At 40.6% G+C, this 18476-nt stretch overlaps 1 protein-coding gene across 6 annotated transcripts in view; it reads right to left on the bottom strand.

Moving 5' to 3' along the window:
- Nucleotides 1–2406: 2406 nt before the first annotated feature.
- LOC121269090 (ORM1-like protein 3) overlaps nucleotides 2407–18476 on the bottom strand; it is a 50949-nt gene continuing 34879 nt past the window's right edge. For 4 of the 6 annotated variants that reach the window (XM_041173544.1, XM_041173538.1, XM_041173539.1 and 1 more), the window contains 2 exons: nucleotides 6874–7025; nucleotides 2407–6108 (listed from right to left, as the gene is read on the bottom strand). In XM_041173544.1, the coding sequence (XP_041029478.1) occupies nucleotides 5973–6108; nucleotides 6874–7025 (288 nt within the window). In that variant the 3' untranslated portion in view covers nucleotides 2407–5972. The remainder of the gene's footprint in view (nucleotides 6109–6873; nucleotides 7026–18476) is intronic. The other 2 variants (XM_041173542.1, XM_041173543.1) reach the window with 1 other exon arrangement.

Raw genomic sequence — 18476 nt, 5'->3', positions numbered from 1 at the left:
GAGGAATACAGTTAACGTTTCGAGTTCGTATGACTCTTCACCAGAACTAAGGAAAAATAGAAAAGAGGTGAAATATAAGCTGGTTTAAGGGGGTTGGGACAACTAAAACCATCAATTCATCTAAGAAACTACAGGCCTACCAATGAAAGGGAGATTGAGACAATTATACTTTGTAATCATATTGTTTTTTTCTTTATCTGTATCTAATATTTGAGAATGTGGTGAGTCCAGTGATTGAATGTCACATTTCTCAAAATCTTTGGGGAAAGTGTGTGATAATAAATAAGCTTTATTTTAAATTCTCAAAAAGCTTGCTGCTGAAATTATTTAAATTGGAATAATCAAAGAGAAAGAAAATACACACCCCTCACATACAAAACACATTGATCACAGATTAAGAAAACACAGATTTTGTTCATGACACTAGTCTCACTTTGTACTTAAGTACTGGAGTGGAAATTGGAACCCAAAACCTTGTGACTCAGATGAAAGCGTTGCCAACTGAGCCATGGCTGACACAAGGTAAGAAATATGTTCTTGTTACTGAAAGAGAAGTTAGAATTTTGTTTTCCCCAAGCAGTGGAATGCCACACCAGAAACATTATTGGAAGTAAAATCAAAAGTTCATTTCAAAAGAGAAGTGGGTAAATATTTGAAGATAAAAAAAGGTAAGGGGAAGAGGGATTGGTGCAGGGCTAAGTGGATAGCTCTAACACACATCATGTTCTTATAAAATTGAAAATTGTCCCCTAATATTCAGTAACACCTTTTCTGCATAATCTGCATAACAGACAGATTAAACAAGTCATTGTGCTGTATAACACATTTACTTCAGAAACTGCAGAATTTGAATGGATTGTATTGTTAGCATTTGGTTTTCCTGGTTATATCTACTTCCAGAGTTGTATTTTTTGGTAGGTATTCAATTTTGGGCTCATGAAAGTGGCTGACACCAGTGCAGGAAATGAAATACTTTTTTCACTTCAGTTACCTCAATGTTAAATAAAGTTCTTCTGCAAGTCACATCTGACACCAGCCAGGTGCAAAGTAAAGCTCTCCCTACTCTGTCCTAATCTGCCTTGATCCCAAAAATGTGGAACAGCACCTGTATGAGCATCTCTCTCTCTGTTTTAGATTCTCCCGGTAAAACCGTAAAGGATAATTTTGTGCTAGAGTGTCACACCCAGTTAGAATTGGTTCAGACCTGCCCAACTTTCATTCCAGTTAGAATCCTTCCAGCCAGAGACTTTCACCACAGTTGTGCTTCATCCCCTTATAAGCAAAATACTGTAGATGCTGGAAATTGGAAATAAAAACTGAAAATGCTGCAATACTCAGGTCTGGCAGCATCGGTGGAGAAAGAAACAGGGTTAACGTTTCAGATTGAAGAACTTTCCTGGCAGCAGATTTGACCGAGAAAACCAAACGCTGACAAAATGTTCTGATGAAAGGTCCTTAACCTGAAATGTTAACTGTTTCTCTCTCCGCTGATGCAGTCTGCCCTGAGTATTTGTAGCATTTCCTATGGTTCACATCCATGTCAGAGATTAAACTGTATTAATCCATCTGCTGAACTGACAGTTCTAACGGGGTAACAAGGAGTAAACAAGATTCACCTAAAAAAACACAAGTACTGATTGCTATCAGCACATAAAAGGCCCTAAAAAGTGAAGTATAAAATTCTCCACTCAACTTCAGTGCATCATATGCTTTGAGTGATTTCATATTGTTCTTGAAGTCTATCATTAGACTTGGTGGACATTATTATCCTGAAATCACAATGCTAAATAATTCAACTTCAGAGGGAACCATTTCAGTATTGAATGATTTCAATAATCCATTAGTCTGAAAGCAACTAGTATTGATGAAAATGACTGGCTAGCTCACATCTTACCATGTACAATGAGAGTGATAAGTTATCAGTACAAGGTAACAGATACCCCAGTGCTAAAGCCACAAATACTTAAGATTGCATCATAAATCACAAGAATAAAAATTAAACAGGTACATGATCAGACTTTGCATCTTCTGCAATGTAATTAAAAATCTTAAGTTCTGCACTTACCATAAAGTAATTGGTGTTAAAACGCTATCACAACTTACTAGTAAAGTTGTAACTGCTAAATAGAACAAGCCTGCGTGATTTGGGGGGCACAGCAGCAACTACTGTAGTTTATTAATCATTCTGATTGTTGAAATAGGTCATGCAATATGCTGGGGATGTGGGGCTATGGCATGATCTCCACTTATGTTGCAGTCTGCTTGTGGATGTGTATATTGAAGAAAAGTGTAGGTGAATCAGCTATCTTTCATCTTACACCCCCTCAAAGTTGAAAGTGCCATCGAAAATCATACAGATAGTATTCGAATGCTTTGCAATGTGAGAACAAAGGGAAACTGTACAAGTTTACATGAATACTGATCTTTATTAAATATCAGAATACTGTACAAAGGAGTAATAAAAATATTATTCACACTTTCTTACAAAGATCTAGATGAAAAACATCTGGTTGCAAAAGGGCAGTTGGCTTACAGGATCCTTTTGCAACCAGATGCTAAATTAACTCTTATTTACAAGATGCTCAAATACACAAACACACTAGTCCCCAATGCAAATAATTCTTCAATGGTTAATATCACAACCGATAGACTGGTATAAAATTCAAAAGGCCCAGCCTGGCACATATTTAATTCAGATTCCACCAAAATAGTTTTGGTATTCGTACCTCTTACAGCCACTATAAAAATAGTGCAGGTATCTGACCCTGGGTTGTCCTGACCTTGCATCACCCCATCAATTCTCACATTTGCTACTTTGGGGGTGGGGTGGGGGTAGCACTGATACTGCATCAGCACCAACCCATCACCCATGACCATTTATTTAAGATATAAGCTGAAAGTGGAAGTTGTAAGTTAAACAAAAAAAAAATATACTGTACTTCACAAAGTTTTGTTACTTTTTGACAATCCAGAACCCCTCAAAATACTATAAAAAGCAGCCTTCCATGGTGTCTTTATTTACCAGCATTCAAAAATCTATAAATTCAAGGCTTTAATCTTGTACAAGGCATCAGATTAGTATAGTAAAGCAATATTTTAAAATGTTTAACAATTCCTGATTACAGCAGGTTAACCTTTCCACTGGCACACCCTTCCAGTGAATTTGGACAACTTGACACAAATCAAGTCCAGTAACATTTTGTGAATAAAATTCCAAAGACAGAATTCAGGAATAGTCAAAAAATCAGGACTGCACTCGTAATTTGTGCTTCTGTAGGACCAACGCAGTGACACGGTTAACTGCTGAAATTGTTTTAACTTGTTTGATAAGTAATGTGTTTCAGTTTTAATTTCAATTGATTTGAGGAACATTGTCCAATTTTGCACTGGACTTTTAATGCGAGTCTGTAGTCCGATTGTTTTCCTCTTCCTTTCCACTGCAGAAGACTGGTGTCCATTTGTAAACATTTTAAAAAAGTGCAACTTTAGCATTTCTTCTACAATTGAATAATAGTGCAAGAAAGAGGATTATGATTAAATTTCAATATTAAAAAGTGTAAACTTTCAATTATTGCCAATAATGGAGTATTCTTCTCATTCGGTTATACTGGTAGACAATTCCACGTTGGCTCCTGACCACAGGATACTCTTCCCAGTGTAAGCATAACTTTTTAAAGACAAATAAATGGCAGATTTCTTTAAAAATCAGGATTTTTCAACAGTTTGAAGGTCTAATTGAAAAGTAGTAACATATTTGTGTGTGTACCTCAGCAGGGAATTAAGGATGGGAATGAAAACTGGTTTATTTGCTCTCTAGTTCCCTCCTTCCCATGCTAATTGCTCTACTCCATCATTCCACCAAAACCATCAACTCTTTGCTGGTGTACAGTTCAACAGACCAGTAGCTTGTCCAGATGCCCAGTGCATAGTCATGAATATTTCCACCAGTTCCTGTTTTTGTTCCTAGTTATTCATATGTAAGCCTTCAGAATGATTTGTTCAGTGATAAGGGGAAATTTCAGCAGAGTTCAATCATCTTCTCTTCCAACATCCACACAATTCCAAAAGAGGATGGTTGTTGGACAATGTTTACAAACAGATTGATTTTCTCCTCTATAAGCCAGAGGCAATTAGACCAATCATGGGCCTCTACCTCTGTCCTAGCAACAGTTAGCTAACTCGATAGGAATTAAAAAGAGGACACGTTCCTGGCCTCACCCTCCTTCCTGACCCATATGGCTCAGTTATTCACTATGTAAACACACTGAACCAATCGGTTGAGTGGCTGATAACTTTTTTGTCTAACACCATTGGGAAAAATAATACTTCACATTTCCTAAAACATCCTGCACCAGCATCAGGCACTCCTAGATTAGGGATGGCACAAATCAGATGTTCATTGAAGTCGCAGCAATGTGTTTTAACTCCAACTGCATCACTACAATAGCATTTCCCAGTTCAGTTAACTTCTTGACCCCGACGGACTTTGCCAAATTGCTCCAAACAAGCAGCTTTACAATCTTAGGAATGAGGCCGAGATTTCAAAATTTAAATTGAGTTCTTTCCTCCCACCAGCATGAGCTGGCTTCAAAGCCCAATTCCTAAGAGTAAAGTTCAGCAATTTTACCCACTATAGCCAAGGCCTCAATCACGCAGACATATCTTCAATCCCTTGCTATGGTACATGTCTTCATATGTTATTGCTTAAAATCATGACTCTCAGTGCTATGATTTTTTGTAGTCCTAGCAGACTGCAAGGACCAGCGGTACAAGGTCAGCAATTTCAAGTGTGCAGCAGGAATATAAAAAAAAATATAAAAGTCAGGTACATCGCTACCATCCAATAAAAATCAGATGAAATTCAAACACATTTCTTCAGCCAGTCAAATTACAATATACTCTGACAGAACAACAGACCAGGTACAGATAACCAAAATTACATTTGTTAAGAAAGGAACAAAGTTAGGCAACGTGGCAAACACAGGAAAATTGCATGATTGCTGATGTTTTGCAGTATTCCAACAATTAACATCCTGATTTGTTTTTGAATGTTAAAAAAAAAATCACATTCTGAGATTCCATACAATAAGTCCTGGGTAGACGAATTTAAGTGCCCAGCCTCAATTACTGCCCTCGTTTAACACACAGGATCTATTATTTAACACTTTATATGCTTTAAAAAAAATCCAAAAAACACCTTTTTAAATCAAACATTCATAAGTTGTGCTTCAAAACACATCCTCATTAGTGTTTACATTCTCCCAAGTAAATTTTTCCACCCACACAACACTGAACATATATGAGATAGAGGAAAAGAAAACAAAATAAATAAAAATTATCTGCAAAAGATAGTAATTAAAAATGCACAGTAAGACCAGCACTGTTTCTTCAAAGAGGCTACACTAAGCCATATAGACCATGTTTCCAAGTACCTCAATATAGTGAAGGACACCTAATCCTGCCATATTGGAACATGCACATAAATGTACTGATATTATGGCCTTCAGCAACTGCTTCCATTGTGACACTGAAAACAAATCTTCTGCAAATATCAAACAGCATACCTTCATAAATCTAATTTCATTACAGTATTTACATGTGATACTTTTACATCCGTTTGGTCACAATAGACAGCAAAATTCACACACTGTATCAACTAAATGTCTACAATACCAAAGTCTCCTTACTTAATATGGCAATCAAGGCATCAAAAATATTGTCTGGGAGAATAGGATCTATAGGCAGTAAACGAAAAAGCAGGCTTTCTATTCCGAGCACTGCAAATATTTAATGTGATACCTGAGCAACCAACATGAGCTGCTTCATTCAGAAATGTACTACTCATAATAAAAAGTCCATGATAAGAGATTATAGAGTGCGGGGTATAAGTCATAATATCTGAACATGATGTGTCCTTGCTGCTGATGGTTGTTCCAAAAGTGTTTTCTTTCACACTGGTCATAATGTTGTATTCAGTACTTGTTGATGCCAAAGATTCTGACTCCATGAAGTTGAGGCAGCTTTGGGATGAGGACGCTCATCAGCGAAACTGTATTTATAACAAAATGTAACTTGTCGTATTTTGTGTAAAAACTGGTAAGAAAATACCTGTTGTTGAAATAAAAAGAGACAAAAAAAAAGCATCAAAATCTTCCTGAAGGCTCTGCAGCATTTTCACAACGAAGCCAAAAGCTAATGTTTACTTAGATTTTTGGATTCTAACACCAAAAAGATTCTAAATTTTGACAACTCATATGGTTTTACATTTTTGCTAAATTGCTTGCTTATAATTTTTAAATTTTGTACAAATATTTAAACATATCAACAGCAGAGCCAATAATTAAACAATTTTCTTGAACTTTTTATCTCCCCTTATTTCTCCTGAAGGCAGTGATTTATGTGGTGCTGTGGGTGAGAACAGTCCTCCAATGGCTCGACATGTTGAATACTAGGCAGCATTGCCAGATTATTTGATCTTGGAGGCTATTACAACCAAAAGGTCACTGTGTAATTTTACGAGGGAGTTCCAGAGATCATAGGTAACTACCAATAAGGGGAATCTTGGCCAAATTCCACCACCCACCCCCAATCCTTCTAGCTTGATAGCTGTGTGAAGCAAATTGTAGGAACCCCAAAAGTGCTCTGGCTGTACCAGAAGTTGGTAGTTTTCTGAAGCGTACAGCTCAGGATCATAAAAGATGGACTTTGTACATCAAACCATGGAGGTGGTGGAAAGGAAGGGAAGTTTCCTATTATTTTTCAGGGATGATGCATTACAAAGTCTATGATAAAAGGAAGATAAATTCGCAAGTGCCACATTGGTCACTGTTCCTTGGGCTGACTCAGTCTTCAATAGTTACTTCTCAGACTCACAAGATAATAGGTGTGATTGTGAGGAATTTGCGTGAGGCTGTAAACTGCACTCCATAATCCATCTGCTCCCAGTGTGTCAGCAGCCGTGCCTTTCCTTGGTCTGGAGTTTCAAATGGTGTTCCCTTTACAGTGTGCAGGAATATGTACATCCCCTGGAGACAGAAGGGAAAATATTTACACAGACACATTTAATGCTTTGACCATGCTAATAGCAGAACATTCCTTGAATTCAGTTTACAGCAAATACTAAAATTTAGGCAAACCTATCCTGAGACAGCAGGCAATAACACCATTATACAACAAGATATTAGTGTTTCAGTTCAAAAAATATCCAGTAGAATTCGTAAAATGCTTCCCAAGTCTGTTGGCCTTAGCAGCTTCCACATTTTAATAAATTAGCGGATGCTATCGGTTCATTATTCTGTCTATAACTTTGGAAGGTATGAGGCCTCTTGGATTAGGGACATTAATTCCATAAATATCTCACCACAAAATTATAAAATATTTCAAAGTCAATTTCATTGAATCCATCAGCGTGGATCAGCATATTTGATACTGAACATATTCAAGGCAGAGTTGGACAGATTTTTGATTGACAAAAGGAGTCAAAGGTTGTGAGGGGCAGGCAGGAAAGTGGTTTTAGGCCTTAATCAGATCAGTCATGATCTTACTGAATGGCGAGCAGGCTTGAAGAGCCGAGTACCTACCCCTGCTCCTATTTCTTATAATCTTATATTTTACAATGCGGTTGGCCCAGTTGCTGCACGAGTACTCATTTAGGATGCAAACTTTTCTCCTCTCCTAAAGACAAAGGTTTATACTGGGGAACAGTTCAAGTGCTAATGGCAACCTGGTATTCCACCCAGGTGATTACTCACCATTTATAAGGCTAAAGAGCATCTGCAGGCCATTTGATCACAGAGGCTATCAACATAAGGCTAAAGACAAACCTGACCTGTGTTGACTGTTACCTCCAGACGTGCAATACTCCACTCATCCTCCCTTTAATAAACCAGTTCATCTATATTTCTGCTGCCCGTTTCCAATCCTACTCCCCCACTTTTGGTCTCTTGACCGGACTACCAAAAGCTCAAAGTAAAGGTTCTCATCTTCATGTTCAAATCTTTTCATGGCTTCACTCCTCCCTATTTCTGTAACTGTGTAAACCCTCTCGCAAACTCTGATTCTGGTCTTTTATGCATTTCCCCATCCCTTCACCCCACCACTGGCAGCCAAGCACCAAGTTCTGAATTCCCTCGTTAGATCCTTCTAGCCTCCTCTTTCCTTTTAAGACCCACCTTAAACCTACTCTTTGATAAAGCTTTTGGTTACACATTATAATCTCTCCTCCTTTGGCTCAGCATCCATTTATGGCTGCGTTAAGTTGGTTGTATATAAATTCTACATTAAAGGCAGCAACACATATGCAAGTAGTTATAAATTAGTGGGCACAAGCTTACATTATCCATGCCTCTCACCATTTTGAAGATCTGAATACATTAGTGATTGAAAACAAGAGTTTAACAACCAAAGTATTCTCGAATCTCTCCCTAAATTACAGCCTTAAATCACAGAACCATTGTTGTTATTGCCCCCCCCGAAATTCTCCCAACGTTTCCATGTCCTTTTAAAGGGTGGGATGGTCTGAATTATACAGATCCATTTGAACCCAAGGCCTTTCAGTCTGTATGACTGAATAGTATACTAAGCAGTGTTTTTACTCACTAGACCACAATGGATTTTTAAAGAAAAACTATTTGTACTCAAATATTCTCAAGTAATCTCAGTAATTGATTTTCCCTTTCAACATCCCAGCTTCACATTTACTACATACTTTGTGAATATTCTGTAAACACACTGAAATCCTATCTTGGTCAAGGAGCACTTCATTGCATACACATCTTCATGACTGTAATGTGCAAACCATCTATTTACCCACATCCATCACTTAGCACACCCACTTGTCCAGATGGACACCAATCTCCATTACAGCCTTCACCTAGCCACATTTTATCAACTCATTTACTACTACTGTACTTCATTTTGTGAAAATGGATTTTTAAAATATTTTTGGGGAATATTGCGTTATTCTGTGAAGAAAGCTGCACGTGTGTGTGTCTGTGTGTGCGCGCGCGTGTAAATGATTTAAAAATAGCTGGGGAAAAGCTACTAGAAGACAGGTTGTCTGGGAGGTTTAAGATATAAAAGGATACAGACGTTAGATTCAACCTTGTACCTCAAACCTAACATTTGCATTTTTAGATAAGTTGAGAGTTCGTTTGAATATCAAAGGGAAGTCAGAAGTGACAAGAAGCATGTTTGCTTCTTGAAGTTCCATAGGTAAACAGATGTTACATTTTAAAACAAAAACAGAATTACCTGGAAAAACTCAGCAGGTCTGGCAGCATCAGCGGAGAAGAAAAGAGTTGACGTTTCGAGTCCTCATGACCCTTCGACAGAACTTGAGTTCGAGTCCAGGAAAGAGCTGAAATATAAGCTGGTTTAAGGTGTGTGTGTGGGGGGCGGAGAGATAGAGAGACAGAGAGGTGGAGGGGGTTGGTGTGGTTGTAGGGACAAACAAGCAGTGATAGAAGCAGATCATCAAAAGATGTCAACGACAATAGTACAATAGAACACATAGGTGTTAAAGTTAAAGTTGGTGATATTATCTAAACGAATGTGCTAATTAAGAATGGATGGTAGGGCACTCAAGGTATAGCTCTAGTGGGTTTTTTTTTTAATAATGGAAATAGGTGGGAAAAGGAAAATCTTTATAATTTATTGGAAAAAAAAAGAAGGGGGAAACAGAAAGGGGGTGGGGATGGGGGAGGGAGCTCACGACCTAAAGTTGTTGAATTCAATATTCAGTCCGGAAGGCTGTAAAGTCCCTAGTCGGAAGATGAGGTGTTGTTCCTCCAGTTTGCGTTGGGCTTCACTGGAACAATGCAGCAAGCCAAGGACAGACATGTGGGCAAGAGAGCAGGGTGGAGTGTTAAAATGGCAAGCGACAGGGAGGTTTGGGTCATTCTTGCGGACAGACCGCAGGTGTTCTGCAAAGCGGTCGCCCAGCTTACGTTTGGTCTCTCCAATGTAGAGGAGACCACATTGGGAGCAACAAATGCAGTAGACTAAGTTGGGGGAAATGCAAGTGAAATGCTGCTTCACTTGAAAGGAGTGTTTGGGTCCTTGGACGGTGAGGAGAGAGGAAGTGAAGGGGCAGGTGTTGCATCTTTTGCGTGGGCATGGGGTTGTGCCATAGGAGGGGGTTGAGGAGTAGGGGGTGATAGAGGAGTGGACCAGGGTGTCCCGGAGGGAGCGATCCCTACGGAATGCCGATCGGGGGGGGTTGAAGGGAAGATGTGTTTGGTGGTGGCATCATGCTGGAGTTGGCGGAAATGGCGGAGGATGATCCTTTGAATGCGGAGGCTGGTGGGGTGATAAGTGAGGACAAGGGGGACCCTATCATGTTTCTGGGAGGGAGGAGAAGGCGTGAGGGCGGATGCACGGGAGATGGGCCGGACACGGTTGAAGGCCCTGTCAACGACCGTGGGTGGAAAACCTCGGTTAAGGAAGAAGGAGGACATGTCAGAGGAACTGTTTTTGAAGGTAGCATCATCGGAACAGATGCGATGGAGGCGAAGGAACTGAGAGAATGGGATGGAGTCCTTACAGGAAGCGGGGTGTGAGGAGCTGTAGTCGAGATAGCTGTGGGAGTCGGTGGGTTTGTAATGGATATTGGTGGATAGTCTATCACCAGAGATTGAGACAGAGAGGTCAAGGAAGGGAAGGGAAGTGTCAGAGATGGACCATGTGAAAATGATGGAGGGGTGGAGATTGGAAGCAAAATTAATAAATTTTTCCAAGTCCCGACGAGAGCATGAAGCGGCACCGAAGCAATTATCGATGTACCGGAGAAAGAGTTGTGGAAGGGGGCCGGAGTAGGACTGCAACAAGGAATGTTCCACATACCCCATAAAGAGACAGGCATAGCTGGGGCCCATGCGGGTACCCATAGCCACACCTTTTATTTGGAGGAAGTGAGAGGAGTTGAAGGAGAAATTGTTCAGCGTGAGAACAAGTTCAGCCAGACGGAGGAGAGTAGTGGCGGATGGGGATTGTTCGGGCCTCTGTTCGAGGAAAAAGCTAAGGGCCCTCAGACCATCCTGGTGGGGGATGGAGGTGTAGAGGGATTGGACGTCCATGGTGAAGAGGAAGCGGTTGGGGCCAGGGAACTGGAAATTGTTGATGTGACGTAAGGTGTCAGAGGAATCACGGATGTAGGTGGGAAGGGACTGGACAAGGGGAGAGAGAAGGGAGTCAAGATAACGAGAAATGAGTTCTGTGGGGCAGGAGCAAGCTGAGACGATCGGTCTACTGGGGCAGTTCTGTTTGTGGATTTTGGGTAGGAGATAGAAGCGGGCTGTCCGAGGTTGGGCGACTATCAGGTTGGAAGCTGTGGGAGGGAGATCCCCAGAGGAGATGAGGTCAGTGACAGTCCTGGAAACAATGGCTTGATGTTCAGTGGTGGGGTCATGGTCCAGGGAGAGATAGGAGAGTTGACGCTCAGCCTCCGCGAGGTAGAGGTCAGTGCGCCAGACAACAACAGCACCACCCTTGTCAGCGGGTTTGATGACAATGTCAGGGTTGGACCTGAGAGAATGGAGTGCAGTAAGTTCAGAGAGAGACAGGTTAGAATGGGTGAGAGGAGCAGAGAAATTGAGACGACTAATGTCGCGCCGACAGTTCTCAATGAAAAGATCAAGAGAAGGTAAGAATCCAGAGGGAGGGGTCCAGGTGGAGGGAGAATATTGGAGATGGGTAAAAGGATCCGTTGAACTGGGAAAGGACTCCTGCCCAAAGAAGTGAGCCCGGAGACGAAGACGGCGGAAGAAGAGTTCAGCATCATGCCCACGCAAAAGATGCAATACCTGCCCCTTCACTTCCTCTCTCCTCACCGTCCAAGGACCCAAACACTCCTTTCAAGTGAAGCAGCATTTCACTTGCATTTCCCCCAACTTAGTCTACTGCATTCGTTGCTCCCAATGTGGTCTCCTCTACATTGGAGAGACCAAACGTAAACTGGGCGACTGCTTTGCAGAACACCTGCAGTCTGTCCGCAAGAATGACCCAAACCTCCCTGTCGCTTGCCATTTTAACACTCCACCCTGCTCTCTTGCCTACATGTCTGTCCTTGGCTTGCTGCATTGTTCCAGTGAAGCCCAACGCAAACTGGAGGAACAACACCTCATCTTCCGACTATGCACTTTACAGCCTTCCGGACTGAATATTGAATTCAACAACTTTAGGTCGTGAGCTCCCTCCCCCATCCCCACCCCCTTTCTGTTTCCCCCTTCCTTTTCTTTTTTTTTCCAATAAATTATATAGATTTTCCTTTTCCCACCTATTTCCATTATAAAAAAAGGAAAAAAAAAATATTTATTTATTTTGTTTACATCTTTTATGCTCTCCCCACCCCCACTAGAGCTATACCTTGAGTGCCCTACCATCCATTCTTAATTAGCACATTCGTTTAGATAATATCACCAACTTTAACTTTAACACCTATGTGTTCTATTGTACTATTGTCGTTGACATCTTTTGATGATCTGCTTCTATCACTGCTTGTTTGTCCCTACAACCACACCAACCCCCTCCACCTCTCTGTCTCTCTATCTCTCCGCCCCCCACACACACACCTTAAACCAGCTTATATTTCAGCTCTTTCCTGGACTCGAACTCAAGTTCTGTCGAAGGGTCATGAGGACTCGAAACGTCAACTCTTTTCTTCTCCGCCGATGCTGCCAGACCTGCTGAGTTTTTCCAGGTAATTCTGTTTTCGTTTTGGATTTCCAGCATCCGTAGTTTTTTTGGTTTTATCTCTGGGCAGAAGATGAAGTTTGAATAAGCCATCCAGTCAAGCCAGAAAAGTCTTGGGCTGCAAAAAGCAGTCTTGTTCTGAAGCTTTGGATTTCCGCTATAGAGTGGGAGTGAGCTTAAGAAGTCATGAGGTATGCCTTTATTAAAGCTACAGTAGTTTGCCTTGGGTAATATTACTGGATTTTCAGCATCCTAAGCTGCCTGGCCACTGCTGCCCCTGAGCCTGGGCCATCCTCTGCCAGTTCCTCTCCTCCTCTGCCACAGCATCAAAAAGCACTGGGTGCACGAGACTCATCCTGTCTGCCTGAAGTGAACTGCAAACGTGGAGTGGAAGGTGTTTACTTGTGGGTCTGATCAAGTAGGGAGTCTTTTTTGGGAATGTTTTGCAAGATTAACTGTGCAACTTGTGTGCTTAAGTATTCTTTTATTCTTGTTAATAAAACTTTTAATTTTTAAAATCCCAGAAATGTTACTGGATTTCTTGCTGCTGAGATCAATACATTTTCTTCTCATTTTCAGAATACAAAAAAAGGTATGGCCCCTAAGCCAACTTTCCCTCTGAGGTTTGGTTTGTGCAGCAGTTAACATCTGCTGTGGTCATAGCAATTTATTCGCTTCCACATTCCAGATATTAAGTGGAGGTCCAAAAATCACTACAACCCTTCCTTCCCCAGTACATAGCCCTTTTCCATCTCCAGCTGCACCTTTGTGTTGGTCTGTGTCACAAAACTATAATATTTTTCATAATATTATTGTAGGCTTATGGGTGAGAGTGTGGATGGTTCTGTGTGGCTGATTTAATTGAATTAGAATCAGATAGACTGCAAGGTTGAAATCAAAAGAGTTAGGTTTAAAGCAGACTTTTGAAATGGAGATGGACAAGATAGGATGAGGGGTCCACAGATAAGGTGCGAATGAAATTTGCGTTTTAAGATAAGTGGAATGTGTTTGGGTTTCAAAGGGATGGTGGGATATTTACAACTAACAAGATAAATAGGGCAAAGTTATGTTTATTTTTCCCAAAAAGATGCCATATTGACATCATGAAAATGTTTTATATTATGGGAAAAGTAAGTTTCCAAAGGCCTGTACAACAATGGAATTTACTGATTAAAGAGAGAAAACATTATAAAGAGGGATGGAAGGCTATGTAGGGGGTGTGCAGCCATGTGATATAGAAAGGTACACCGTGGGAAGCAGTCCTTAAGAAAAAGCCTCCAGCCACATTAGAAGTCTGCTGTGTCCAGTAACCACAGTTACTTCGGAATTCCACTGTTCAGTGGGCGCTGTGGTAAGCCTTGCTGGGTTGATTTTATAATTTCAAATCTATTTTGGACTGTTGCCTTAAAGGGGGTATGTAGTTGGGAGCCTGCTAACTAAGAATCTTGGGAATTAAGGCTAAATAACCGTGTAACTGTAATCTTGCGTGGGTTTATTTTATTTTCATTTTGTTAATAAATATTTTAACTTAATTTTAAAATCTGGAAAGGTGTTAGTGGACTCAATTCTTCTCAATTCAGTGCATAAGTCTTCTCATAATAAATACAAACACAAAGACTAAAAATCCAGATACATTATCTCCATTAGATATCCTTTGTTCACAATTCACCTCCTGTTAGCTGTAACCTATCGACATGAACAAGAGTCTTGCATCAAACACATCCATTTTAAATATGTTCCTAGCAAGAGTGATTTTCTCAATTAGTTAGGGACAACAAGCAACCTCCTTACTTTTTCACCACTCTACCACATTATCCCTACAATTAATACAACATACATCTTGTCATGCAATGACTGCCTCCATACTCCTCTCTTTCTCAGTAACCTCAATCTTGCCTTCCACTCAAGTTTCAGGAGCACCCCCATTTTTCACCTCAATATTTACCATTATGCTGTGCTATTCAATGTTATTCTCATGCTCATCAAACATTTTTGACTTTTTCTAACCACGTATCTTCATTTCATCCCTCAGTGCATGCATATACTGTCACCAAGGCTCCTTAGACAGCACTTTCCAAACCCACGACCAATGCCATCTGGAAGGACAAGGGCGGCAGATAGATGGGAACACCAGCGCCTGGAAGTTCCCCTCCAAGTCACTCGCCACCCTAACTTGGAAATATATCACTGTTCCTGGGTCAAAATCCTGGAACTCCCTTCCTAACAGCACTGTGGGTGTACCTACACCACATGGACTGCAGCGGTTCAAGAAGGCAGCTCACCACCATTTCTCAAGGGCACTAGGGATGGACAATAAATGCTGGCCCAGCCAGCGAAGCCCACATCCCATGAATGGATTTTTAAAAAACCCTCTTCCATGCACTTCTAACAGACTGTCTCCCCACGTCACAAACTTTCAATTCATCAATTCTATTGGTACCCATGCTTCTCTGTAAACAATGCTAGGGGAAATTGCCTAGAAAACTTAACAATTGGTGTGATTTCAGTGATCACATGACACTTCATGCTGCTTTCCATCAGATCTGAAATCATCTTAAGTAAATGTCTCGTACTAACAGTTGCTCACTGGTGCCTGGTAATTCACATGACAAACCGATCCATAATGGGACATGAAATTGCGATGACAAAGTGAAGTCAAAAAGCTGTTTGCATTGATTTCTTACAAAATGTGTTCAAAAGTGTGCTCAAAAAGTCTAATTAGGAAATAAATTGGAAGGTGGTGGACAACATTTTCTACTAAAGGTCATGAGGACTCGAAACGTCAACTCTTTTCTTCTGCTGATGCTGCCAGACCTGCTGAGCTTTTCCAGGTAATTCTGTTTTTGTTTTGGATTTCCAGCATCCGCAGTTTTTTTGTTTTTAACATTTTCTACTCAGTTATTACGAAGTTGTAAGATATGTAGTAGTATTGACAGATGACTAATGAAATAACACAAGTGTAAACTGCATTTAGAGTACAACACAATATGGTAAATAGAATTTGCATCAAAAAATATTGTATCTGCGAACAACCAGAGCATTTTTGAAAAATCCAAATGAGCTCTCTGTGCAATGTGTATTGGGGCTCAGAGAATGCACGTTAGAGCTGCATATCAGCCTTATTACAAAAACCCACTTGCGCCAGAAATTCAAACAGACTTTGTCCCCAGTTTGTTGTTCACAGTTGAGGCTTCAAAGAAAACCAGGGTCTATTTCTTTAAAAATAATCAAATGACTACAAGAGGCTCAGGATAAATATGTGTGCGGTAACCACCTCAAGTGACGCTTGTTTACAGGATCAGAACACTTACACACTTTTGGCACCGTATAAGCATTGACAGCTCTGAGGTTCAGCATAAAAGACAAATGGAATAAAGTAGAATCCACTTTTGTTATTTATGCTAAAATGCTTAATCATTAGCTCAGAGCAGTGTCCTCTACTGGAGAAGTGTGGAAATTCCACCGCATGGACCTCTGAGCAAGAATCCAAATTTAGTACAGTGGATCTGTACTGTTTAGAACTTGAGTTTAGATTGAACAGATTTGGGATAGATGAGTTGAATGCAATCATCACAGATTGATGTGCTGTTGCTGCTTATAGCTACTCCTACCAGGTCATCTGCTGACATGGTACGTCACGCTGATCTGTCTTGTGCCATCCTCACACATCTACTGTAGCTTGTCTGCAACCGTTCTGTGATGTCTGTCATCCAACTTCCCCTAGGTTGACCCCTCTTTCTGCTGCCCTCCACTTTGCCCTCTAGAAGAGATCTCTGTGGCTTTTCAGCTCTGCTCAAATGGCCGAAATACTGATATTTTCTTTTCTGATGTTATTTTTTAAAGAGTTCTTTTTGCTCCTGCAATTTCAAGCACCTCTTCATTTGTCTTATGGTCTGTATATGGAATTTTTAGCATACGTTTTAGCGTTCACATTTCAAAGGCAGATTTACTTATTTATTGTCCAGGTTTCTGAGGCATACAGGAAAGTCGGGGACGCAGTGGCATAGTAGTACTGTCACTGTACTAGCATTCCAGAGGCCACGAGTAATGCTCTGGGGGCCTGAGTTTGAATCTCACCACGGCAGATGGTGAAGTTTGTATTCAATAAAAATCTGGAATTAAAAGTACGATGATGACCACGAACCTGTTTGTCATAAAGATAAAAGCAAAATACTGCGGATGCTGGAAATCTGAAAAAAACAAAAGTAGCCGGAAAAACTCAGCAGGTCTGACAGCATCTGTGGAGAGGAAGACAGAGTTAACGTTTCGAGTCCATATGACTCTTCATCAGAACTGATGAAGATGAAGTAGTTCTGATGAAGAGTCATATGGACTCGAAACGTTAACTCTGACTTCCTCGCCACAGACGCTGTCAGATCTACTGAATTTTTCCAGCTATTTTTGTTTTTGTCATAAAGACCTATCTGGTTGCTAATGTCCTTGAGGGAAGGAGATCTGCTGTTTACCTGGTCTGGCCTACATGTGACTCCAGACCCACAGCAACGAGGTTGACTCTTAACTGCTCTCTGAACAAGGGCAATTAGGGATGGGTAATAAACGCTGGCCTAGCCAGCGACACCCACATCCTATGAATGAAGTAAAAAAGTTATTTTCCTTGTTCCTTGAGTTTTGTTGGTAACACATCCTTTATCTTCACAAAATTACTTCTGGCTATTTCTATCCTTCTTCTAACTTCAGCATCGCATCTATCATCTTCTGTTACCATTTGTCCTAAATAGACAAACTTATCTACTTGTATGTAAAATGCAATGCAATCTACAGATATGAAAGTGCCACTGAGTAGTAATAGGAGGGATGACTAAAAACATGGTCCAAAAATACATTTAAAAGGAAGCATGGTCCTGAGAATACATTTAGTTCTTAGAAGTGTAGTAACCCATATCTCATGCTTTGCTTTAAGTAATTTGGCATATTATTTTGTCCCATTTAATAAGCTGACAACTTCGTATTTGGGCCATATCCTGGAGAGGCAAAATATCCTTGGCTTTACAAGCCTAGATAATGCAGCACTAAAAGCTGAAAGCTGGCTGTGTGCTAAAATATAAATTTTACACAATTTGGTCATTCTTTTAAAGAGTTTCATGCAGATAAGTATATTTACAACACTGCTTCTCAACATTATAACAGCTTATGCTCTGATTCACATCAACTACACCAATTACAGTATAGGCTGTATCAAAGTCCAAATAAATTGATGTGCCAGAAGGAAAACAGTTTCCTTTATAAGATGAGCATCTATATCACTAGATACTGTAAGCAACAGTTTCCAAATAAGGCTGAAATTCACCCTAACATTAGCTTGTGTCAGGTACACTAAGGCCACATGTGAGTGAAGACACCCAATACCTGTTAAGCCAACCAAGGAAAAAGGCTCAGCAACAGCCACTTCTGAACATTTCTTCAGATATTGCCTGAATAAATCCCTGAAGGGACTTGATGTTTAGGAAGCACAAGATGACACAACTGGTGTGTACATGCATGGGCTACTCCAACAGCCTGCAGTCATGTCTCTACCAGTTTGCCCCTCAGCATTATCTGATCTCCAAGGACGCTTTTCTACACTGATTGCAGGGAAAGGGCAAGAAAAAGAATGCCAACAGCAGCAAGCTGGATTGGTGGGTGCCATTTGAGAGGGCTAGCAAGTACATGCCGAACATCAATTTTCGACAGTTAATCAGCCCACGGTGGCTGGCCTCCCACTTAGAATCTGATCTAGGTCAGTGAGACTGGAGAATCTCTCAGATGTTAAATTTCACTGACAGACT

The sequence above is a fragment of the Carcharodon carcharias genome, chromosome 23 (assembly GCF_017639515.1).
Source record: "Carcharodon carcharias isolate sCarCar2 chromosome 23, sCarCar2.pri, whole genome shotgun sequence".
In the NCBI taxonomy this organism is placed as follows: Eukaryota; Metazoa; Chordata; class Chondrichthyes; order Lamniformes; family Lamnidae; genus Carcharodon; species Carcharodon carcharias.
Note: the sequence above shows the minus strand (reverse complement) of the source record. Positions and strands in the feature narration are given on the sequence as shown.